The 22,564-nt window shown below is 47.0% G+C and overlaps 2 protein-coding genes across 2 annotated transcripts in view; both read left to right on the top strand.

Moving 5' to 3' along the window:
- The first annotated feature begins 723 nt into the window (after positions 1-723).
- Positions 724-7,907, top strand: RPS10 (ribosomal protein S10). The gene is made up of 6 exons (XM_043450846.1): positions 724-825; positions 1,981-2,130; positions 2,363-2,534; positions 4,563-4,640; positions 7,066-7,121; positions 7,814-7,907. Exons 2-6 carry the CDS (start codon positions 1,981-1,983, stop codon positions 7,853-7,855), a joined length of 498 nt encoding a protein of 165 aa, XP_043306781.1. The 5' UTR covers positions 724-825; the 3' UTR covers positions 7,856-7,907.
- Positions 7,908-21,884: 13,977 nt separating this feature from the next.
- Positions 21,885-22,564, top strand: part of NUDT3 (nudix hydrolase 3) — a 112,597-nt gene continuing 111,917 nt past the window's right edge. The window contains exon 1 of the mRNA XM_043450845.1: positions 21,885-22,280. Within this exon, the coding sequence (XP_043306780.1) occupies positions 22,182-22,280 (99 nt within the window). The 5' untranslated portion in view covers positions 21,885-22,181. The remainder of the gene's footprint in view (positions 22,281-22,564) is intronic.

Below are 22,564 nucleotides of genomic sequence, written 5' to 3'. Positions count from 1 at the left end.
TAAAATTGTAGGTATTAATTACCTCGACGAGAGATTCATGATATAGCTGTAAACGAAAAAAAAAACAAACAGGTTTCCAAACACCATACCACAACATACGTACAAATCATCCCATTTTGGTTAAAAAATACATTTCCTATTACCCACGTTTGATCCCTGGATCCGGAAAATGCCCTGGAGAAGGGAATGACAACCCGCTCCCGTGTTCTTGCCTGGAGAACCCCACGGACAGAGGAGCCTGGCGGGCTACACAGCCCATGGGGTCGCAAATAGCCGGACTCGACTGAGCTGGGCAACTAACACTTTTCTTTTACTTCATACCAAAACGTTAATAGCGACTCATCGGTTGATGGAATTCTATTTTTTGGTTGCTGTTCAGTCACTAAGTCGAGTCAGACTCTCTGCGACTCCATGGACTGTCTTTTTTATTCTTTCATTATTGGTACTGCCGTCACTGTTATTTTGTAGGCAGGGTATCTCCTTTTCCCTGCTCAAAGAGCATATATTCCTTACATAATAATAAGTTAAGTTAACCGGCGGGAAACGGAGAAAATAAACGTAGCGTGGACCGGCCAGGCATGAAGGTGATCATTTCTTGATAAGGCACGCCGGCTCCCACTCCCGCGCTTCCTCAAGCCGGCCGGGGTTCGCGGCCGCCCATGTCTGAGGCACCGCCGGGGCCGCCCGTCGCTCAGGCACCGCCGAGGCCGCCTCAGGCAGCTCGCGGGTCCTGACAGGGGGCGGGGCCCGGCAGCCCGGAAGAGGCCCCGCGCCGCGCACGCCCCTTCCTTTCCAGCGCCGGCCCCGGACACAGCAGCCGTCGCGGTGAGTTCCTCCGGTGCCGTGGTGCCATCGGCCCCCATCCTGGCCCTGTCTCCGCTGCCGCCGTCGTGCCTCGCCGGGTTTAGGGTGGCGGGGGCCCTCTCCGGCTCCCCGCACTTCCATTTCCGAGCAGGCAGGGCCCAGAAGCGCATTTCTTGAGGGGGGGGGGCATGCGGAGAGCAGTGGGGCCCTGATAGGCGAAGATTGGTGTCCGAATGGAGGAGGGGAAGATGAAGCCCTAGCGTGGCGGGAACCGTCCGGGCGAGACTGGGGAGACTACGTCCCTTCCGCACGCTTTTTTGTTTTTTTTCGGGTCAGCACCCTCACTCGGAGCTGCCTCCCTACTCGGCCATGGAGCTCTGGTTTAGGAGTAAAGATGTGGGCTGTGGGAGCCTCAGCCTTTTGCTTTGGGGTCAGAGGCCCGTCGACAGGCTTTCTTCTGGCCCCTTCTCCCTCGCCAGAAGGCACCGCCGCGCGCGTTCCGCATTAGGTACAGTTGCTGATGCGCCTCAAACACTCGGGGTGTAGGGTCTGAGGGGCTTCCCTGACAGCTCAGTTGGTAAATAATCCGCCTGCAATGCAGGAGACCGCGGTTCGATTCCTGGGTCGGGAAGATCCGCTGGAGAAGGGATAGGCGACCCACTCCAGTATTCTTGGGCTTCCCTGGTGGCTCAGCTGGCAAAGATTCCGCCTGCAATGCGGGAGACCTGGGTTGGGAAGATCCCCTGGAGAAGGGAAAGGCTACCCACTCCAGTATTTGGCCTGGAGAGTTCCATGGACTGTATAGTCCATGGGTTCTCAAAGAGTCGGACAGGACTGAGTGACTTTCACTGTAAGGGTCTGACCCCCGCCCGGTTTATACTTGCGTTGTGAAAGTGACAATCTGGGGCGGGAATGTCCCCCTAGTCCCACCCTCGTTTTATCTTAACGTCCTGGCAACTCCTCACATGTTTTTGAGGGTGGAGGAGGGAACTAGTGATTGTTGGGCTTAAGTTTGCAGGGGTTTAAATTCCTGTTCCCTGCATGTTTTTCGGTATGTTTGAGACTTGTACCCGTTGGTGACTCTTTGTGTGTTCAGTCTTCGGGGGTGATGAACTGGATTATGGCCTCTGGCCACAGTGCTCAGAAGTACTCTTGCTGATTTCTTCCTTCTTGCAGATGTTGATGCCCAAAAAGAACCGGATTGCCATTTATGAACTCCTTTTTAAGGAGGGGGTGATGGTGGCCAAGAAGGATGTCCACATGCCCAAGCACCCGGAGCTGGCAGACAAGAATGTGCCCAATCTTCATGTCATGAAAGCCATGCAGGTAGCCGGGGCGCTGCTGGAGTGGGGTGCAGTTAGAGGGGGGCTTTTCCACTGGTGTTCAAGGCAAATTCCAAGGCGAGGTCAGGACTCCCAGTGCTGCTTGCTACCTTAAAGGGCCGTAAGGCAGATACACCGTGGAAGCTTGTCTGCTGTGCGGTTTAGCTTCCCATTTGCACTGCCTTCCTAGCTTTAAGCCTCTAGTTCTGTCTTAACAGTGGTTTTCCGTCTTATAGTCTCTCAAGTCACGAGGCTACGTGAAGGAACAGTTTGCCTGGAGACACTTCTACTGGTACCTCACCAACGAGGGCATCCAGTATCTCCGCGATTACCTCCACCTGCCCCCTGAGATTGTGCCCGCCACCCTGCGCCGCAGCCGTCCGGAGACTGGCCGGCCACGGCCCAAAGGTATAGTGCTCACATAATGTCTGCAAGGGCATCCTCTGAAGTTCTTTCTGCGGGGAGAGATGAAATGGTGAGGTTTTGTGTGAGCAAGGAGGTGGTCTTCTTAATACACTACCATTGGAATCAACTTTTTTTTTTTAGTTGGAGTTTTTTTGTTGTTTTTTTTTTTTTTTAAACAAAAATACAGGAGAACAAAGTCATACTTGTACAGATTCTTAAAGATGACCTTAGCAGGAAGACTGCTTTGAAATTTGGCACGAATCATGCCACTGTTCTCCATGAGCGCAGGTTGTCTTTTCCCAGGTAACTCTGGTCTTGTTGGCTTTTTCTCCAGGAGTTGGTGTCGTTCTTTGCTTTGTACACATAAGCACATCTCTTGCCTGGATAGAATTCAATTTCATCTCAAGCATATACACCTTCAGTTTTCAGGCGAGCTGTGTGCTCCCTCTGGTTTTGTAGATGCTGCTTATAACCAGCAAAAATGGCCTTGGACCACAGACTTGTAGACGTATCTGTCATCTTAGAAGTCCCTGTTTGCAGCAGGCCCCGCTTGTTTGCTCTCGAAGTTCAGCTGCATGAGCTCCACAGGATCCAGGATGGGTGAAAGAGTGAAATCAGCTTTTGGGGTACTCTGGCATGCAAGATCTAAGTCAAGTCCTAGAACCTTGAATGGAATTGAACACAGGTCTTCAGGCCATCCATCCCAAGAAGTGGTATTCAACACAGGCCAGATACATGTGGTAGGGTGTTGAGAGTTCAAATTCAAGTAGACCAAGGTGTTTATTCCCCAAGAAGTCCAGAGCAAAGCTGTTTACCACATGTGAAATGAAAAGAGTTTCTTGGTAATGGGAGGAAAATAATAAAAAGCCAAATAGGACAGAATGGATGTAGAGAGAGTGTGTATGTATATATACATATATATCTGTATATATACACACACATGTATACACAAATAGCACTGTGAAAGGAGCCTGTTTCCAGGGAGTTACCTTCTGACTTGAGATCATTGCTGGCTCACAATTGGCATTTATCAAGTCTATGGTTCCCTTATTTTCTTTAAAAAAAAAAAAAAAAAGACCACCCTGTACCAGAGGAGCAGTTTATGAGTTTGAGTAATGAAATGCAGAGATTACTAAAAACATGATCATCAGACTTTCTAGGTTCCCTGGAAAGACGTCATGGAGCTCAGGAATTTGTATTCTTAATGAAAACTCACGAGGGTATTCTACTAGTTAGTTAGGATTACATATGTTTAGAGCAAAGCTTCTTCATTGCACCTTGGAATCAGTCTTTTATTTAAAGAATCATATAAACGCTATAGATAATTTTGTGGAGTAACAAGGTAGAATGCTAGATTAACCTTCCAGTGTTAGAATGTTAAGGTAGCTTTTAAAATCTGCCTTAATACATACGTTTCACAGCCTAGTGAGGTATAAGGCAAAGCCTGAGCAGAATGAAAGGATTCTTGATAGCTTCTATTTATATACTTACATTGGAGGTAAGGCTTGCCGCTTATGGTGACTCCTTTCCTGTTTGCACTAAAAATTTTCCATTTCAGGGATGGGTCAAGTTCAAAATTTTGGCTATTCAAATGTTTATAGAAATGACTGGGTTTCTTTATTTGCCAGATATTTGGGAAATCTACGTTGAGAAATAAAATAGAAGAAAGCAGACCTTTTGCAGGTGTGGTGGTGGTGTAGTTGCTAAGTCATGTCTAACTCTTGCAACCCCAATGGACTAGCCTGCCAGGCTCCTCTGTCCATGGGATTCTCCAGGCAAGAATACTGGAGTGGGTTGCCATGTATAACATTTTAATAGGATGTGCATTTTCCTAGGTCTTTGAGGGGTCAGAATGTCAGTGATGGCAGGTATCTAGCTGACAGTTCTGGGTGTAGGAGTTCCTGTCCCATTAACGTGTCATAACCAAGTTTTTGCAAAGCGAAATTGGAGAGCAGTTTTTAATTTTGCTGGCCTGAAAGGAACAGAGTTGCCATGTTGTCCTGTGTTCATACTGTGGTTTAATCTGTGCAGGTCTGGAGGGAGAGCGACCTGCAAGACTCACGCGAGGGGAAGCCGACAGAGACACCTACAGACGAAGTGCCGTGCCCCGTGAGTATCAGCGTGTGGATCTGGTGTTGGGGTGGAGTCTGGGTATTCTCCCCTGCCTGGGGCTCGGCCCTTGAAGATGCCAAGGTGACCCAGTGAAGATCCTTGGGTTCATCTCAGATCATTCCATCTGGAGTCCATTGTGTATCTTGCCTTCTGCAGGGGTGGGAGTTAGAAGGGACACTCTCTGAGCTGGGGACACAAAACACTTTAAAGACCTTTAACTAGAACAAAACTGAAAACTTTCAGGAATGCAACATGCTTTTCTTTGTTGTGTGTTCCTGTGTTGTAAGTTACTCGAGGGCAGGGCCCACTTACATCACATTTGTTTCTTTTTATTGCAAAAATAATGCAAAATCTTGTTTTTAAATAGCAGATATTTGCATTGATGGGAACCACAGATGTCTGTTCATTCAATAGATAACATTGAGTGCCTATGGTTTATGCCAGATGTGATTCTAGGAGCTAAGGGGTAGTAATGTACATAAAAAGATAAGATGCTTTTCTCATTGAGCTTGCATTTTGGTACTAGGAGAGAATAAGCAAAAATAAAGGGTATAATCATGTTCATGATGGGTGCCACAGGGGAAAATTAAAGCAGGGGAGTAAGTATAGAAATTTCCAGTAGGATTTGCAGGGAAAGTCCTGTCAAAGTGAAATAGAAGCAAACATCTGGAGGTAGGGAGGCTACTGGGGGAAGGTGTCTGGCTTGTCTAAACAGAATATGGCAGGAGTGTTAGAGGAGGATGTCTTGTAGCTGTGGGCCATGGTAGGACTTGAGGTTTTACTCGGAAATAAGATGGGGAGCCATTCGGCTTGTCTTGTTTGTTTGTTTGTTTTTATTCAGCTTGTTAGAGACTGTCCTTGTTGCAGAAATAGTAATTTGTGATATAAAGGCAATGTATAAAAGGGAATTTATACTTTTACTACTCCTGCTTGGTGGCTCAGATGGTAAAGAATCTGCTTGGAATGTAGGAGACCTGGAGAAGGAAATGACAGCCAACTCCAGTATTCTTGCCTGGAGAATTCCATGGACAGAGGAGCCTGGCAGGCTACAGTCTGTGGGGTCGCAGAGAGTCAGACACAACTGAATGACTCACTTCACTTCACTCTTTCCTCCTCCTCGTGGTACCTGATTCTTCAGATGTGAAATACTGATAGAAGTGAGCACTTTAACTAAATACTTCTAAGAAAGAATTCCTCCAGCAGACAGGCTGTCGGTTCAGAAAAAGTTCGTGTTTGCTCTTTTTAGAAGTCAGGGTACACTGGAAATGGGTCAGAGGATGTGACAGTTGGTCCTGAAGTTGAGGGTGGGGAAGTGAGCATTTCAGGGAGAGATGGGCATGATCAAGGTATGAAGATGGGAAGATACAGTGGCTTGCTGATTGGGGGTGCTGCTGAGTAGGCAGCAGCCTGTAGTGGGTGTGGTCGGACTTGGGCCAAAGGTAGGGTTGATTTGAGCAGAATTTACTGATTTAGCGCGACCAGTACTACCACCCTGCTCCTCAAATGTGAATTGTAAAATTTCCTAGTCGTCACACTTAAATAGAAAGTTTATGTGGATATTATTTTTTTTTAATTCCAGTATATTTTAAAATGTTATCTTAATTTTTAAAATTATTTATTTATGGCTGTGCTGGGTCTTCATTGCTGTGTGGACGTGTCTCTAGTTGCAGCTACTCCAGTAGCTCTCCAGTCATCGTGTGCTGGCTTCTCATTGCAGTGGCTTCTCATTGTGGAACATGGGCTCTTGGGCACAGGCTCAGTAGTTGTGGCGCTAAGTTCTGAGGCATGTGGGATCTTCCCGGATTAGGGATTGAACCCATGTCTCCTGCATTGGCAGGTGGATTCTCTACCAGCCACCAGGAAAGCCCTGAACTGTTATTTAATATGTACATTAGTGAGATACTTTGCATTCTCTTAAGTCTTGAAGTCTCATGGGTGTTTTGCACACATCTCTGTTTGGACTGGTGGCTGCTGTTGAGGGCAGAGCAATACTAGGTCTTTCATCTTGTTTGTCACTTTCCCTTGGTGATAATAGAGTTGCTTTTTGTTTCTGTCGGCCCTTTACCTCTTAGTTCTCCCTCCACTGAGCTCCTTCTGTGAGCTGGGTGCTGGTCTGAAGCATGGAAGTAACTCAGTGATAGGAAGTATATATAGAAAGGGCACATAGTCCAGACTTTGTGGTCAAGGTGGCCTTCCTGGAGGAGGCAAGTCTGGGCTATGAGTTGAGAAAGATGTCTTGCTCAGGAAAAGGTGGGAGCAAAGGTGGCTCAGAAGATGTTTCCCCACTGCAGGGTGTAATTTGCTCGCACTTCATCCTTTGCTGACATGACTTTTCTTGCAAGATGGGCTTGGGTGATTTGTCTGCCCTTGTTCTGTAGTAGATCAGACCATATGACGAATCTAAATCTGTTTTTCATTCCAGCTGGTGCCGACAAGAAAGCCGAGGCTGGGGCTGGGTCAGCAACTGAGTTCCAGTTTGTAAGTGTCCCCTTTTTGGATCTGTGTATTCAGGGATGTCCCAACCACAAATTCCAAACAGGTTTTTACATTCAGGCTGTTTTTACACAGCCTGCAGACTTCTGTAAAGAAAGAAATTACTGAAACAAGTCTCACAAATCACCACTCCATGAGGAACAGTGGTAGTTTCTAGTTCGGTAATGGTCAGCATTACCCACTGGGTTAGTTTCGTGAACAAAGCTGAGAATTGGACACTGGAGATTGAGCAGGCTGTAGACCCCAGATGCTGTGATCTTCAGCAGGTGCCTGTTTGCCCATCTGTAAAATAGAGCTGGTGGTCATACCTATCTCAAGCTAATTGTGAGATTAATTAATCCAAGTGAAGTGTTCTGCCCTGACATGCTGTATCACTGTCAGGACAGCTGCTGCCCCTGAGCAGCTCTTGTCGGGACATGATCATTCTCTGCGGTCTCCTTTGTGAAAGGAGTATATGGCAGACACAGGAGCGTGTCCTGTTGCTAGGTGCTTCCGTGTGTGTGTATGGAAGTGTATCCTGTTCCGTGGGTGTCCTTACTCCCAGTTTACGAAGGTGACCCCAGAGTCGAAGAGGCAGGGCTGGATCCCCTGAGCCCTTACATCTGGGAGCCTCTCCAGTGATGATGAGGCCTGGAGCCTGGCACACCACTGATGCTGATACGTACTTTCTCTTGCAGAGAGGCGGATTTGGTCGTGGACGTGGTCAGCCACCTCAGTAAAGTTGTAAGAGGTTGTTTTGTGTTGAATAAACCTGTAAAGAGAAGAAACTAACCCTGCGTGCCCTGTTTTGTTTGCATTATGTAGCCTAAACAGGAATGGTGCAGGTTTAAGGGTTAGAGTGTAAGTGGGGCAGGACCGGGTTGGTTTGGGGAGTTGTCGTTTTCCAGGGTGACATCACTTGTTGCCGTGCGAGCTGCAGTGCTTGGCTCTGACCCGGGCACTTGCTCCCTGTAGAGTCCTGTCCCGTGTGGTCACCATTGTGGGAGGCTGTGGGAAAGTTGAGTGTCCAGACCGATGGCGCTGGCTCGGCTCTGTCTGCTGGGAAAGCTGCTGTTCAGTTGGTGCTGGAATTACTAATCTTCAAAGCTCAGGGTTTATAAGAAACAGAAAAACACACAAAAGCATCCCAAAGGGACTGCCCAGCAATCTGAAGGCCCCTTACCCCACCCTGGGATTTTTTATCTCTGTACAATCAGAAAAATAACAGACAACTGGAGTTCTTGCTGTCCCAGGGCTCCTGCAAAACAGGAAATGCACTGTTTTCCTGAAGTTTGGTGGTGGTGACCTAGCATAAGACAACATGAGTGAATGGTGTTTATTCTTGGTGAGGCCAGATGTCACCTTTTCCCATTTTGACCACACTGCCTGGCTTGCAGGAAATTCATTCCCCCACCAGGGAATGAACCCGCGCCTAGGGCAATGAAAGTGCAGAGTCCTCTGACCACAGAGTGCCATCTTGTAACCAGAGAGGATTGATGGGACAATTGCTGTGGTCCCGCACGGCAAGCACCGTATGCCTGGCACAGTGCCAGGAAGCAAGTCTTGAAGGTGCAGCCCCTTCAGAGCCCAGGGGCATAGGCTTGCAGGCAAGTTTGTTGGGTGAGATGCCAACTTCGGTTTGCAGATCAAATGACTGCTGATGGTTATAATCGGCACTTCCTGCACAGGGGTCCGCTTTTGAGGAGCAACTCTGAGTCAGCCAGCAGGCCCACCAAGGTAAGGAAAGACTAGCTAGAAGTGGCTTTTAAGGGATATGGGAACTTGGGGATCATTTGTGGGGTACTGTAGCTTTATATGGAGAGGGAGAGTAATAACCAGGTGAAACTGGTAGCAGAAATTCTAAACTGCCTAAGTGGTTTTGCGCTGGTAACCACAAAACCATACTGGTTCACCTATTGGCTGAAGCTCCAATACTTAGGCCACCTGATGCCAAGAACTGACTCATCAGAAAAGACCCTGATGCTGTGAAAGACTGAAGGCAGGAGAAGGGGACAACAGGATGAGATGGTTGGATGGCATCACTGACCCGATGGACAGGGAAGCCTGGCGTGCTGCATTCCATGGGGTTGCAAAGAGTTGGACACAACTGAGCGACATGAACTGAACTAAAAACCACCACCTACTTCAGTCTGGACAGGCTGTTGTAATTTAGACCACAAGGTGGCAGCCGACAGCAACCCTGAGTGTGCACTTGGTTCTGGGAGGTGAACTTTGTATTCTGAACCACCAATGAGTAGAAGCTTGCCTTGGCAGAGAGGCAGTGTTGGGGGAAGCTGTTTCAGAGCAGCCTTGGCTGCCTTGCCAAAGATTGCTCTTTATCCAATTTTTCTGCTGGCTCGAGCGATGTCAAGTGGTTGCCTGTGTTCACACGCCTTGTGATTGTTTAACCTGGATTCTGCTGTGAAATGTTAGCTCTCAGCTTTACTATTTCCCACCGAGGCCAGCAAGGGAGCAGATGGGTTTCCTCTATAGCCTTGGTGATTTTCTGGCCTAAAATGTCACTTTCTCAGCTAGGGCTCTTTGCCAACCCTTTCCCTCGTGATTTAAATTCATTCCAGAATGTGTTCTCCAGGATCACCCATGCACTCTGGGAAAACCCGAGGCATCTACAGGGTAGAGTCAGAGACTACAGATAAAAATATACAGTTGGAGGTGGTTCTTGCTGCCTGCCAATCTCCCTCCCTCCCCCTATGTTGGGAAATTGAATGACCCCTGCCTATCAGTAATCACTGATTAGCTGCTTGGGGATCGATGCTGATAGGTGCTCTGGGAAGGCTTGAAATTTTCCTTTAAGGACCTCACTGTTCAGTTAGGAAAGCAAAACCAAAGCTCTACATCGAGACCATAATAGCAAATACTCTATTGGTGGCAGATCGTTAGTCCAGACTGAAGGGAAATGGGAGGGCAGAGGCAGTGGTGGGTGAGGGGGCTGGTGGTGAGACCAATCAGGATTGGAGAACAAATAAGTTTGGGAAAAACAAATACTTGCCTGAAGATCACTTGAGGTGGATGGAGTACAAAGGGCGCAGGCCCCCTGGGCACATCCATCACCGGTGGAAGCTGTGGAGAAGATTGAGCCTTTCTTCCAGGGTTGGTTTTGAGGCCCATGAAAGCCTGGCACCTGCCCACCAGCCCCATATTTGGCTCACCAGCTAATCCCCACCACCGCTACCACCAAAACAGGCTCCAGAGGATTTTTAAGGGATTTTTGAAGCTGACAGCTGAAGGCACATTTTCCTAATACAAACTTCCCTATATGGACACAAATCCCCTTTCCCTGAAAACTACAGTCCCCTTACAGGGAGTGCCAATAACAGCTTTAAGCGTCTGTGTTTCTCTAGAACTCCAGACTTTGGTTTGATTAAGAAATAGACCTTCGAGAAGCAGCTGCCACATACCTATGTTAGATGCTGGGAGATGAAGATGTTTTTGAGAAGGATACATCCTCGCCCTGAAGACATGAGGGCCCACCTGGACCCTCCCTATGTGAGTGCCTGGCCTGGCCTTCAGCAGGGCAGTGTGGGCCCTAGGAATTCCCCAACTCTCCTCGTCTCCAGAAGCCAGACCGGCTAAGTGAGGACTGAGAGACAAGGGGCACAGCTGTGCCCAGACTCTCCAAGCTTTGGGAACGCAGCCTCACAGGCTCCTCCTTGTCTGCCTCGGAATGCAGTCATCGTTCTAGGACCTGGGAGAAAGGAGTCTCGCTGAGAGCACTACTAGAGCAATTGTTTCAAAGCCCATAGATGGAGACCTGGTTTAATCTGTCCTGGGACCTGGTCTGCCTGTTTCCAACGAACATGCGGTACTCTTGGCGCTCAGAGGACGGATCAGTGACGTTTTTAGATTGGGCTTTCTGGACAAAGTCTCGGGATTATTTGGTGGTCTACTGGCAGTAGCTGATGAGGCTGGGTGTGGAGGCAGGACTGCAAGACAGCCTGCAGCCCCAGCCCTTTCTCCTTGCTCGGTGCTGCTGAGAACCTCCCCCAGAAGCAGTACAATGCCCCAAGAGGTCCCTGGCCTGTAGCTCTGCTCTGAGTTCAACTACTCTCCTCACCCTACTCACAGTTAGTTTTGACAGACACATGTAAACAAAGGTACTCTTCATCTTAAAATCCTTCCAAAGTTCCATGTTGCCTTCCAGAGCCTTCTAGAATCTAGGCAATGGCAGGCTCCGTGCATGGCCTAACAGGTTCATCTGTCGACCAAAACAAAGCTCCAAATTCTAGAATCCAGCTACACTGACGCCCTTTCTCAACTTCAGGCTTTTTTGCTTGTGGTATTCCATGTAGGGGGAAATTCTCCCACCCCTGTCCACTCAGGGGTCTTGTTCATTCTTCAGATTAAATTATGTCCTCTGAGAAGCCTTTCCTGGTAGAACCCACCCTACTGCAAAGTCCAGTTAGGGGTTTCTCCTGGTATGCCCTGGGCGCCGAAGTTCTCCAGGCTGTGTGGAAGCTGCTCGGATGCTGGACCATCTCTGTGACACAGCCTTGTCCAGGGCTGTAGCCCAGGGTCTCATACATAGTGGTAGCTACTTTGTAATTATTTGCTGCATGAATGATGCCCTGGCAGAGGTGGCCTCCGAAGGGCTATCTCCTGCTGTAGAAAGGACACTGGTGAAAAAAAAAACTATCTCTGTGGAAGGGACTTCCTGGCTGTCCAGTAGTTAAGGCTCCACGCTTCTAATACAGGGGGCTCAGATTCAGTCCCTGATTGGGGAACTAAGATCCCACATTCCTGCTGTGTGTGTGTGTGTGTGTGTGCGTGTGTGTGTGTGTGTGTGCGCGTGCGCGCGCGTGTTAGTCACTCAGTCGTGATCCCACATTCCTGCTCTGTGTGTGTGTGTGTGTGTGTGTGTGTGTGTGTGTGTGTGCGCGCGCGTGTTAGTCACTCAGTCGTGCCCCACTCTTTGCGATTCCATGCACTGTAGCCTGCCAGGCCCCTCTGTCCATGGAATCCTCCAGGCAAGAATACTGGAATGGGTTGCCATTTCCTTATCCTGCTGTGTGGTGCAGCCAAATAAAAAAAAGCCTCTGCAGGAGCCTAGATTGGGCGTGCAGAAGCGACTGTGACACTGATACATGTGACCGTGGAGGGACTGCCAGCATCGGGGAGGCAGGCCTAGAAAAATATACACTAAGTGGCCCCGTGGCTGGGGTTGGAAATGAACTGGTGGCTTCCGGGGATGAGGGGAACGAACATTATCAAGAGAAAGGCCTCCCACAGTGGGCCACTGTGACCATCTGAGCTCAATCGAACAGTTTAAAGTAGATGAGACTAGCCTAGGCGTGGATCCACAGAGTAACCAGAGAAGCAGCCTGGGGCTCCCTTCCCCAAGTCTAGGAGTTTGTATTCTTTTTATTCCTTTTTTCTTCTTATTTTTGGCTACATTGAGTGGCATGTGGGGTCTTAGTTTACCAACCAAGGATGGAACCTGCGCCCCCTGCATTGGAAGGTGAAGTCTTAACCATTGGACTGCCGGGAAAGTCCCTATTTTTATTATTATTTTTTTTTTCAGCTTTATTGAGGTATAATTGACATAAAGTACATATACAGGCAGACCTTGGAGATATGGCTGATTCAGTTTCAGACCTCTGCAGTAAAGTGAATTGCAGTAAAATGAGTCAACACAAATTTTTTTATTTCCCGGTGCGTATAAGTTATGATGCACTGTTGTGCGTAACAGCATTATGTCTGAAAAACAATATACATATTCTTAATTTAAAAATGCTTTATTGCTGAGACATGCTAACTACCATCTGAACCTTCAGTGAGTCATAGTAGTAACATCAAAGATCACCGATCAGCGTAACAAATAATAATGAAAAAGTCTGAAATATCGCAAGAATTAACAAAATATAACAGACATGAAGTGAGCAAATGCTGTTGGAAAATGGTAGATGACAGATGATCTTATGCACAAAACAGAAATAGAGACACAGACATAGAGAATAAGTGTGTGGACACTGAGGGAGGAAGGGAGAGGTTTGGATGAGTTGGGAGATTGGGATTGATGTGTATATACTACTGATATTATGTCTAAAATAACTAATGAGAACCTGTTGTAGAGCACAGGGAACTCAGTGCTCTGTGGTAACCTAAATGGGAAGGAAACCTGAAAGAGAATGGTTATATGTGTACATACGGCTGATTCACTTTGCTGTACAATGGAAGCTAACACAACTACTGTAAAGCAACTGTACTCCAATAAAAATTAATTTTAAAAAATGGCACTGTGACTTCCCTGGTGGTCCACTGGCTAAGACGTGACGCTCCCAATGCAAGGGGCCCAGGTTCAATCCTTGGACAGGGAACTAGCTCCCTCATGCCACAACTGAGTGCCATAACTAAGTTATGGCTGCATGCCATAACTGGTGCAGCCAAATAAATATTTTTTCAAAATAATAATAAAAATTTTAAATGGCACATATAGACTTGCTTGATGCAGAGTTGCCATCAACCCTCAATTTATTAAAAAAAAAAACAACACAGTATCTGTGAAGGGGTATAAATGAGATATGCCTCTATTTAGAGTGTACAGTCTGATAAATTTTGACATATGTGTAAGCCCATGAAATCAAAATAATGACTGGCAATCCCACGCCCCATCCCCAGCCTTTGTGCCTGATCTGCTTTCTGTCAATATAGGTTAGTTTGCATTTTCTAGAGTTTTATAAAGATGGGATTATACAGTATGCACTTTTTTATAGGCTGGCTTCTTGGCCACAATGAGATTCATCACAGTCATTGCTTGGTATCAAGTTCCTTTTTGTTGCAAGTAGTATTCCATTGTAGGGATACAGCACCATTTTTAATCCATTTACCTATTAGTGGGCATTTGGGAATTGTGACTAATGCTACAGTGAACATTCATGTTCATTTGTGAGGACAGGTAGTTTGACATTTCTTGGGTACATACTTAGGAATGGAGCTGCTAGATCATACAGCAATTTTGTAACATTTTGAAGAATGGCTAAACTATTTTCCCAAGTGGCTGCACCATTTTACATTTCCCACTGGTAGCATATGACTTTGAATTGCTTTCATCTTCACCGAAACTTGGGCTGTTTGGTCTTTTTATTTTAGCCACTCTAATAGGTGTGAGAGTTGGGATATCCTGTAGATTGATAGTGAGTAGTTAACAACGTAATGGTGAGGATTGGTGTAGCCAGGAGTGCTGGATGCTTGGCAAATATTAATACTTGAAACCCCACTGCAGGAAATTGTGAACTGAATCTAGGTCTGTGCAGTGACCACACTGGGGCACTGAGTGGTCATGGGTAAACCACTCAGTCAATAGTGACCACAATACACATTCAACTTGCTAACGGGAAAGGGAAGGGGGGGAAATCCATCATTTGATTGCTCAGTTTTAGAAAGGGAAACTAGGACAGAATGAGGGCATTAGCAGGGGGAGAAATGAAAGGAATTGTTGAAAAAGTTACAGCCCATAGAAAGCCTGGAGCCCATTTCTATTAAAAGTGCTTTATTGGAAGCCCGTGATAAATGCATGGCACAAATCCAAAAGAACAGCCACTTAAAAAAAATAAGCCCTGCATGGTTTACTGACATATCAAAGAGGCCATTGTGAGGAGAAGCATCTTTAAAAATACATATTAGAGGAAAAATAATAAATAAAAATACATATTAAATGGGAGAGGATCCCCAAGCTGAGGGAATTAAGAGACCTCAAAATGGAGCAAAACTTAAGTCACAAATCAAATGGTATTAAAACTTTCTGAAGAGTACCAGCAAGAAATGTCAGTAAATTGTTCTAGTTCATTTCAGTGCATGAGAGGCAGGAGGTCAGTTTGAGAATCTAGGGTCACCGGCTCATTAATATGCAAAGAGTGTACAGGAAGGGAGGCTGGAGGGGGGAGGGACGAACAATCAAATGACTCTGAACATCTCTGCCGTCATCACACAGAGATTTCCCTTTCCATGTGGAAAATTTCAAAGATAAACATAAAAGTGTAATAAGCTACCATATACCCACCACCAAGCTTCAACAGTCAACAATCTGCCACACTTATTACATGGATCCCTATACCCACTTACCCCTAACTTGGTAATTTTTTAGTCAAGTTTACAGGCAGTAAAATTCACCCTTTTCAGGGATACAGTTCTGAGTTTTGATAAACATAGGCATGTAACCAGGCTTCCCAGGTAGCTCAGCAGGTAATGAATCCACCTGCAATGCAGGAGACCCCGGTTCAATCCCTGGGTCGCGAAGTTTCCCCGGAGAAGGGAAAGGCTACCCACTCCAGTATTCTTGGGCTTCCCTGGTGGCTCAGATGGTAAAGAATCCGCCTGCAATGCTGGGGACCTGGGTTCGATTGCTGGGTTGGGAAGATCCCCTGGAGGAGGGCATGGCAACCCATTTCAGTATTCTTGCCTGGAGAATCCCCACGGACAGAGGAGCCTTGTGGGCTCCAGTCTAGAGGGTCGCAAAGGGTCGGACACGACTGAGCGACTAGGCACAGGCATGTCACCACCACCACAGCAAAGCCACAGTACCTTTCCATCACCCTAAAAAGGTCCGCTGTGCTGCCCCTGTGTGGGCAACACTTTCTTCAGAATTGTGTCTTCCCCAGAATATCAGGAAACGGAACCAGAGCACTGCCCTGGTGGTCCAGTGGCTAAGACTTCATGCTCCCACTGCAGAGGGCCTGGGTTCAATCCCTGGTCAGGGAACTGGAACCCACATGCTGCAACTAAGACCTGGTGCAGTCATATATATATATACACACACACAAATATATATTAAAGAACACTGGAACCATACAGTATGTCCTCCTTTGTTTCTGACTTATTTTGCTCAGCATATGGCTCTGAGATTCATCTGTGATGTTGCCTGTATAGGTAATTTATTCCTTTCTATTGCTGAGTAGTATTCGACTGTGTGGATGTACTACAATTTATTCATTTTTATTTTCTTTGTAGAGGCATTTGGGGATCAACTGACAATGTAATTTACAAATCCTAACCCTACCTTTTTGACAAATGGATCCAACCATGTAACTCACTTGCCTGAGAAAGAGAAAAGCAGCCCCTGAGGTCCAGGAACTGGCCTGACCCTTACAAGCAGGCTTTGGCATTGCTGGAAGGTGCCTGGCGCTCACAGTGAGGTCAAGTCACTCTCCTGTTGGACATAAACAAGGTCATCAAACATCAGCATCAGAGAAGGTGACACTGTGACTCAAAGTCACAAAACTTTATAATCTTGTCTGTGGTGGTGGTGGTTTAGTCACTAAGTCGTGTCCGACTCTTGCGACCCCATGGACCGTAGTCTGCCAGGTTCCTCTGTCCATGGGATTTTCCAGGCAAGAATACTGGAGTGGATTGCCATTTCCTTCTCCAGGGGATCTTCCCGACCCAGGAATCGAACCCGGGTCTTCTGCCTTGCAGGCAGATTCTTTACTGACTGAGCTATGAGGGAAGCCCTTATAATCTTGTCTAAGCACAGAAAAGAACAAGTTCGCAGTAAACCAGTAAATATAAAACACACCTCTCTCCTAGCTGATATGAGAAACAGCTTCTCTATCAGTTATGACTTTAGCCATGTTCATTCCTCCCTCCTTCTAGGGAAGATTTTTTAAGATACCCAATCATAGAATTACCCTGCTTCCTGACAACATCTAATCCAGAACAAAGCCCTGTTTCTTTAAAACTTGCCCCAAATCACCTAAGTCGTTTTTAACACCTGAGACACCCTCTGCTCCTCTCTGGTACGTGTTCTCCATCATTGCAAGAAGCAAAAATCCCAACTTGTTCAACTACTGGTAAATGCTTGGTTTTTGCCTGGAGGGCACTGACACCCCTATCAAGATGTAGAACTTTTCACTTTCCTGTAAAATTCTCTTATGTCTCTTTTTAGTTAATCCACCTCCCCACCCCTTCCCACACCACCCCCCAACGCCCCTGCATCACAGACAGACATCTGTGTTCTTTGGCTATTATGAACTAAAGCTGCTGTGAACATTTTGTACAAGTCTTTTTGTGGACATATGTTTTCATTTTTTGCCAGGTGTATTCATTTCCTATTGCTGCTGTAACAAATCCACACATATTTAGGGGTCTAAAACAACACAAATTTAGGGACTTCCCTGGTGGTCCAGGGGTTAAGATTCCACGCTCCCAAAGTAGGGGAGAATCCCTGGTGAGGGAACTAAGATTCCATATGCACAGGGGATAGCCAGAAAAAGAAAAACAACAACAACACAAATTTCTCGTTAATATCTTAACTGTTCAGGGGTCAGAAGTCCTAAATGGGTCAGGAGAGTTGTTCCTCTGGCTGCTTTGGGGACAATCTCTTTTCTTGTTGTCTCTAGCTTCTGGAGGCCACTTGCATTCTATGGCCCCTTCCAACATCTTAAAACCAGCATCTTTAACTCTCTCTCCCTTGGACCTCTACTGCTGTCTTCACCTCATTTTCTCTGGCCTCTGACTCTCCTGTCTCCTTCCTTCCCATCTAAGGACACTTTCGATTACTCTGGAGCCACCCAGATAATGCAGGCTAATACATCTCGAGATCCTTAATCACATCTGGAGGGTCCCCTTTTCTATGTAAGCTAAGTTATTCATGGGTTCTGGGGATTACAATGTAGGCCTGACTTTGACTGGGACTGCTTTGAATATACAGATCAAGTTGGGGAGGATTAACTTCTTAACACTCGCAAATCTTTCAGTCGATTAATGCGGTTTATCTCCCCATTCATTTAGATCTTCTTCAGTCTCTCTCTACAATGTTTTATACTGTTTAGTGCAAAATGTTTTGTTAAATTTATTCCTAAGGATTCTTATGGCATTTTAAATGGAATTGTATTTTAATTTGATTTTCTCATTGTTTTCTCCTGGGATACGAAAAAGCACTGATTTTTAACCTTTTAAATGAAAACATAATGAACATACAATAAAATGCAGATTTTAGATACTCAGTTCAATGAGTTTTGACAATTGCATACTCCTGTATAATCGCTGCCTAAAATAGGACATAAAACATTTTTATACCCCCAGGATGTTTTTTCCGCCCTTTTCCAGACAATTCCTTCCTCAGCCCTCCTACAACCACTATCAGATTTCTATCATCACAGATTAGTTTGGTCTGTATTTATATTTTATAGAAATGGATATATATATAATATACACTTTTTTTTTTTTTTTTTTGGCCATACTGCATGGCTTGTGGGACCCTGGTTTCCAAGCAGGGATCAAAACCTGTGCCCCCTGCAGTGAAAGCCCAGAGTCCTAACCACTGGACTGACTGCCAAGGAGTTCCCAACATACACTTTTAAAAATGAGTAGCTTCTTTCACTCATAATGCTTTTGGAATTCATCCATATTGTTGCATGTGTCAGTAATCTGTTTTATGACTGAGTAGTATTCAGTTGCACGAATATACCATCATTTATCTATTTTCCTTATGACACGTGGGCTACTTCCAGTTTGGGGTTATTACGAATAAGGCTACCATAAACATTCTTATATAAGTTTTTGTGGACATTTATCTTCACTTCTATCGAGTAAACACCTAGGAATGGAATTGCTGGGTCATAGGCTAGGTCTTGGAGAAGGCAGTGGCACCCCACTCCAGTACTCTTGCCTGGAAAATCCCATGGACAGAGGAGCCTGGTGGGCTGCAGTCCATGGTATTGCGACTGAGCGACTGAGCAACTTCACTTTCACTTTTCACTTTTATGCATTGGAGAAGGAAATGGCAACCCACTCCAGTGTTCTTGCCTGGAGAATTCCAGGGATGGGGTCGCACAGAGTCGGACACGACTGAAGTGACTTAGCAGTAGCAGCAGGCTAGGTCTAACTTAGTAAGAATTTTCTAAAAGTTTCTTCAGAGTGGTGTTTCATCGTACAACTGGCACACAACCATTGTATCAGAGTTTCAGTTGCTCACATCCTAGCCAACATTTAGTGTTGCAAGTCTTTTTTATTTTATTTATTTTTATTTATTTTATTTTATTTTATTGTATCTCATTGTAGTTTTATAGTTACCTAATAATAATGATCTTAAGCACTTTTCTGTGTGTTCCTTGGGCATTTTTGGGTCTTATTTTGTGAACTATCTGTTCAATTACATGTTCCATTTTTAAAAATTGGGGTGTTTGGGACTTCCCTCATGGTCCCATGGTTAAGAATCTGCCTTCTAATGCAGGAGACATGGGTTTGATTCCTGGTCAGGTTCAAACCCTGGTCAGGGAACTAAGATCTCTCATGCCATGGGGCAACTAAGCTGCATGCCACAAACTACTGAACCGATACACCACAATGAGAAGCCCACATGTTACCTGAGGCACCCAAATAAATAAATATTTTAAAAATAAATTAGAGACATAATGGCAGAGGAGGAAGCTAGAAAGACAACCAAAATGACCAGGATTTGGGGAATTCTGTCATGTGAAGATTAACTACAACTAACTGAAATTCCATATCTTCTGTGTCCAGGGCTTAGTGAAATGCCAATAACATTACAGGCATACCTCGGAGATATTGCTGGTTCAGCTCCAGGCCATGCAATAAAGCAATTTTTCAAGATTGCAAATATTGCAAAAGTCACAGGAACTTTTGTTTTCCTAGGGCAAATGTTTATACTATAGTATAATCTATTAAGTGTGTAATAGCATTATGTCTAAAAAACAATGCATATACCTTAATTTAAAGGTACTTCATGGGCTTCCCTGGTGGCCCAGTGGTTAAGAATCCACCTTGCAATGCAAGGGACATCGACCAGGTTCGATCCCTCCTCCAGGAAGATCCCACATGCCACAGGGTAACTAAGCCCGTGAGCCACAACTACTGAGCCTCAGCTCTAGAGCCTGTGCTGTGCAACAAGAAAAAGTGAAAGTCGCTCAATCATGTCTGATTCTTTGCGACCCCATGGACTATACAGTCCATGGAATTCTCCAGGCCAAAAAACTGGAGTGAGTAGCCATTCTCTTCTCCAGGGGATCTTCCCAACCCAAGGATCAAACCCAGGTCTCCCACATTGCTGGCAGATTCTTTACCTTCTGAGCCACCAGGCTCGCACTGTGCTCTGCAACAGGAGAAGCCACTGCAATAAGAAGCCCAGACACCGCAGCATGCGAGTAGCCCCTGCTCACTGCAACTGGAGAAAGCCTGTGAGCAGCAATGAAGACCCAATGCAACCAAAAAAAAAAAAGAAAAACCTTATTACTAAAAAATGCAAACCATCATCTGAGCGTTCAGCAAGTTATGACAGTAACTTCAAAGATCAATGATCATAGTATAATGAAAAGCTTGCAGTATTTTAAGAATTACCAAAATGTGACACAGAGACAAGTGAGCAAATACTGTTGGAAAAAAGTTGCTCAATGCAGGATTGCCACAGTCCATCAATTTGTAAAAAGACAAAAACAAAGTAAAATAAATCGAGGTATGTTTGTAGTTACAATGTATTGTGTGACTACTATGTGCCAGGTGTCAAATGCATTTATTTCTATTTTAGAGGGGTATAAATTATGTAAATGAATTCCAACTTAGGTTTGTTTGGCTTCAAATCCTGATCTTTTTGGACTATGCTGCTGCTGCTGCTAAGTCACGTCAGTCGGGTCCGACTCTGTGCGACCCCATTGACGGCAGCCCACCAGGCTCCTGTCCTTGGGATTCTCCAGGCAAAAACACTGGAGTGGGTTGACATTTCCTTCTCCAGTGCATGAAAGTGAAAAGTGAAAGTGAAGTCGCTCAGTCGTGTCTTCAAATCCTGATGGTGGCTTCAAATCCTGATCTTTTTGGACTATGCTGCTGCTGCTGCTAAGTCACGTCAGTCGTGTCCGACTCTTCGCGACCCCATGGATTGCAGCCTACCAGGCTCCTCCGTCCATGGGATTTCCCAGGCAAGAGTACTGGAGTGGGTTGCCACTGCCTTCTCCGTTGGACTATGCTAAATACACACAAATTAAAAAAAAAAAAAAGGGAGGTGGGTAATAAGCAATTCACAAACAAATCCCGCACAGGATTTTCAGAACCTCCGGGGCATCCACATGGACTACTTTCGGTGTGGGCTATTAAGAACTTTCACAAGTCACACTCCTTTCATCTTGCTGGAGGGCGTCTGGCGGTTTGTCTTTCTCTGGAGAATCTATTTGACATCCACAATATATCCTCCTCTTTTACAGCCCAAATGATGATGCCTTATGATTTGCACACTTTCTCACTCCTTTCTGGCCCTCCTGTATACCTAAAGAGGAAGCATTTGCCTTTTTGCTCGATAAAGAGATGTAAGATAAAACATCTGTCCTTTTAATGAACTACATGACCCAGCCCATAGACTGTCAGAGATCTTGGATGTCAATGAAATGTGCACCACCTTTTGCCTCGTTTCTGTGCAGTGCTTAATCCCAGGCATCTCGGGTTGCACGCTCCATTGCGTTTAAGTGCATCCTACTTTCTACCTCTAGACCTTCCGTCTCACCCGCTCCCTGATGGATGGGCAAGGCCAAAGACCAGGCGGCGTGACCTTGGGCAAATTCTTGCTTCCGCCTCTTTAGTTGAGCCGGGCAGCCCAGCACCCGCACCTTTTCCCCCTCCGCTTCCTCGCAGAGCGGCTCCTCGTCCCCGCCCTTACGCTCTTGGCGTAGAGGCCGCGTCCAGCCGCGGCGCCCTCTCATCCCAGACGCTCGTTTACGCCGCGCGGACTGGGAGGGCGCGATTCCCGAACGCGGCCGGCGCTGCGAGCGCGCGGCCGTCCCGCAGGCCGGCGCGGCCTTACGCCGCTGACGCAGCGCGCCCAAGATGGCGGCGCGGTCGTCGTCGGGGGTGGCGGCGGCAGAGGGGGCGGCGGCCGCGGCGGCGGCGACGGCAGCCGTGACGGCGGCGGCGGAGCGGGGCCTCGGCCGGGGGGAATGAGGCGGCCGCGGCGAGCCAGCGGCGGAGCCGTGTAGCGGAGTAGCGGCCCCCCCTCCCTGCTTCCCTTGGCTGAGCCGGGGGCGCGCGCGCGCGCGCGGCCGTCCGGAGCGGGCTCCCCACCCTCGACTCCCGAGACCCGCGCCGCACCCCCCAACCTGGGCCCGGAGGATGATGAAGCTCAAGTCGAACCAGACCCGCACCTATGACGGCGACGGCTACAAGAAGCGGGCCGCATGCCTGTGTTTCCGCAGCGAGAGTGAGGAGGAGGTGAGGCGCGGGGCCGGCCGGGGGTCTCCGGGGTCGGTGGTCACTTCGGACTGAGGCGCGGGGCTGGGGGAGGCGGGAGGCGCGGCCCGGGCCCGGCCGCTCGGTTCGGCCCGAATGAAGTTCCGACGGAATTTCCTGAGGCGAGGGGGAAAGGGACGAGGACGGTGGGCGGAGGGGAAGTGGGTCTGAGGTTCGGGCCGATGGGGACGGCAGCTCGCGGCCGGGGCACTCGCGAGCGGGCCTCCTGTCACTGAGGAGAGAGGGGCGGCGGGCAGAAGGCGGTG

Source organism: Cervus canadensis, chromosome 28 (genome assembly GCF_019320065.1).
Source record: "Cervus canadensis isolate Bull #8, Minnesota chromosome 28, ASM1932006v1, whole genome shotgun sequence".
In the NCBI taxonomy this organism is placed as follows: domain Eukaryota; kingdom Metazoa; phylum Chordata; class Mammalia; order Artiodactyla; family Cervidae; genus Cervus; species Cervus canadensis.
Note: the sequence above shows the minus strand (reverse complement) of the source record. Positions and strands in the feature narration are given on the sequence as shown.